This window comes from Buceros rhinoceros, unplaced genomic scaffold (assembly GCF_000710305.1).
Source record: "Buceros rhinoceros silvestris isolate BGI_N320 unplaced genomic scaffold, ASM71030v1 scaffold13316, whole genome shotgun sequence".
Taxonomy (NCBI): Eukaryota; Metazoa; Chordata; class Aves; order Bucerotiformes; family Bucerotidae; genus Buceros; species Buceros rhinoceros.
This window is the reverse complement of record NW_010418181.1, coordinates 11,119-13,469: the sequence shown is the minus strand read 5'-3', so window position 1 is coordinate 13,469 and position 2,351 is coordinate 11,119. Positions and strand designations below refer to the sequence as shown.

The following is a 2,351-nucleotide window of genomic DNA, read 5'->3' as shown; positions in this document are numbered from 1 at the left end:
GATGTCAAGATTAATCAGTTTCGTTAGATGAATTACAGAATTTGCAGTCTGTTTCAGAGATTTTAGTGAATTTAGACTCAGATTTAAAGTTTGCAGAGAAGGCCAAGCATCCTTACAGATTGTCTCATTTAAGCGATTATTTACAAGCAAATTATCATGAAAGTCCAGATACAGAAGTGATGAAAAATGTTTTGCAAGATAGCATGGTACCATGAAAACTTTAGAGCTTGTAATGGTGAGTCTTTTCAGTTTGTTTATTTCTGACTCTATACCATACAGGTCCAGAAACAAATGAAAATTCGGAATCATAACATTTGTTATTGATATTGTTTCAACAGAACCTGGCCCTCTTCGTGCAATTTCATCAGTATCCCATAATCCTTTTCCCTCAAGCACACAATCGATTGCCTCTAATTCTTGCAAAGATGTGATTTCCTTCAGTAATGCTAGTATTCGGCTAAGATATTGATCTGTGAAAGAAGCATCTTTAAATGTAAGTTTCCGTATCCTAAAAGGAAGTGTAGAGTTCTGCATCAAGCTTTTTTCTTCAATCTCTAATTTGATTTCTCTCACTTCTAACCAAGTGACAGAGTGCAGAAGGTCCCTGATGATTGCTGAGAATACGCTACTATTTCTTAGGTTTATAATCATGTGATTTATCTTCCTAATCAGTTTCAAACTTCCAGGCTCATACTGAGTGAGCCTGCCACCGTCAATCCACAACTTGTCAAGAAGCTCAATGCCCTCAAAGTTCCCTTGCCTGATTGTGGAGAACCACGGGTTGCCCAGGTGGAGAGAGCTAAGGTTCCTCAGGCTAGAAAAGGGGGAGCTTTCCCCCAGGTCTCCGTAGGAGTTCCCTTGAAGGTGGAGGTGCTGGAGTGAAAAAAGGTGCCCAAACCACTCAGGGGACAAGCGAGCCAGGCTGTTGTTCGCCAAGTTCAAGAGCTCCAGCTTCCCAAGAGAGCGAAACGAGTCCTTGTCTATGGAGCTGATTTTGTTGGACTGCAGCAGCAGGGCTCTCAGGTTCACAGCCTGCTGCAGATCCGGGGACCGGACGTGCTTGATCCTGTTATGGGCCAGGTTTAAGAGCATGATTCTGCCTGTGAGCCCCGGTGGAATGAAGTCCAAGCCCAGGGAAGAGCAGTTGCAAAGCTGAGTGGCCTCACATGAAGGACAAGCCTGCTTCAGCCCTTGCTCTTCAGAGAGGCTTGCAGCTAAGACCACGTAGATGGCCCACACTCGCCAGGTGTGTGCGGTCATTGTTTTGAGTTTTGTTTGACTGAACATCTTGCTGTATGAAACAGAAAGGAGAGAAGATAGTGTCCACTTTTAGTTTTGAACAGTAACTGTAAACAACTGAAAACCTGTACAGATTTATCAGAAGTTGAGATTGAATTTATTTCTTGTTAGAATTATGTAGTGGTATCAATCTTCCTCTCCTACTTCATCTGCTCAGCCCTGCTAACATTGCATGCTACTCATCCCTGGAGTGCAGACTCAGAGTCACAAAGGACTGTTCTCAACGGCCTGCATTTTCATACGTGGGTTGGCTATGGCTGTCCTCTCTTGCATCTCGTGCATTATGCCTCCTCTCATCAACAAAGCTGTAGCTGGCTGTTTCAACCCTAAACAAGGGGAAATGGTTAGACCATAATGATCTGGACAAGAGGATTGAGTGCACCCTCAGTAAATTTGCAGATAACACCAAGTTGGGCAGGAGTGTTGATCTGCTTGAGAGTAGGGAGGATCTACAGAGAGATATGGACATGTGAATCGATGGGCCAAGGCCAACGGTATGAGGTTCAACAAGGCCAAATGCCAGGTCCTGCACTTGGGTCACAACTCCCTGCAATGCTACAGGCTTGGGGAAGAGTGGCTGGAAAGCTGCCTGTCAGAAAAGGACCTGGGGGTGCTGGTCAACAGCCGGCTGAATATGAGCCAGCAGTGTGCCCAGGTGGGCAAGAAGGACAATGGCATCCTGGCTTGTATCAGCAATAGTGTGGCCAGCAGGAGATGGCACTGGTGAGGCCAGACCTTGAATCCTGTGTTCAGTTTTGGGTCTCTCACCTCAAGAAAGACATTGAGGTGCTGGAGTGTGTCCAGAGAAGGGCAATGAAGCTGGTGAAGGGTCTAGAGCACAAGTCCTATGAGGAGCAGCTGAGGGAACTGGGGTTTTTAGTCTGGAGAAAGGAGGCTCTAGATTGACCTTATCACTTGCTACAACTACCTGAAAGGAGTTTGTAGTGAGGTGGTCATCAGTCTCTTCTCCCAAATAACAAGCAACAGGACAAGAGGAAATGGCCTCAAGTTGCACCAGGGAAGGTTTAGGTCGAATACTGGGAAAAATTTCT

General features: G+C 45.6%; 1 protein-coding gene across 1 annotated transcript; it reads right to left on the bottom strand.

Annotated features, from left to right (window-relative positions):
- Positions 1-3: 3 nt before the first annotated feature.
- LOC104495472 (toll-like receptor 2 type-1) lies at positions 4-1,287 on the bottom strand (the record flags this gene model as incomplete). The annotated part of the gene is made up of 1 exon (XM_010138443.1): positions 4-1,287. A coding segment is annotated over exon 1 (1,284 nt), but the record flags the coding sequence as incomplete, so codon positions are not given.
- Positions 1,288-2,351: the final 1,064 nt, after the last annotated feature.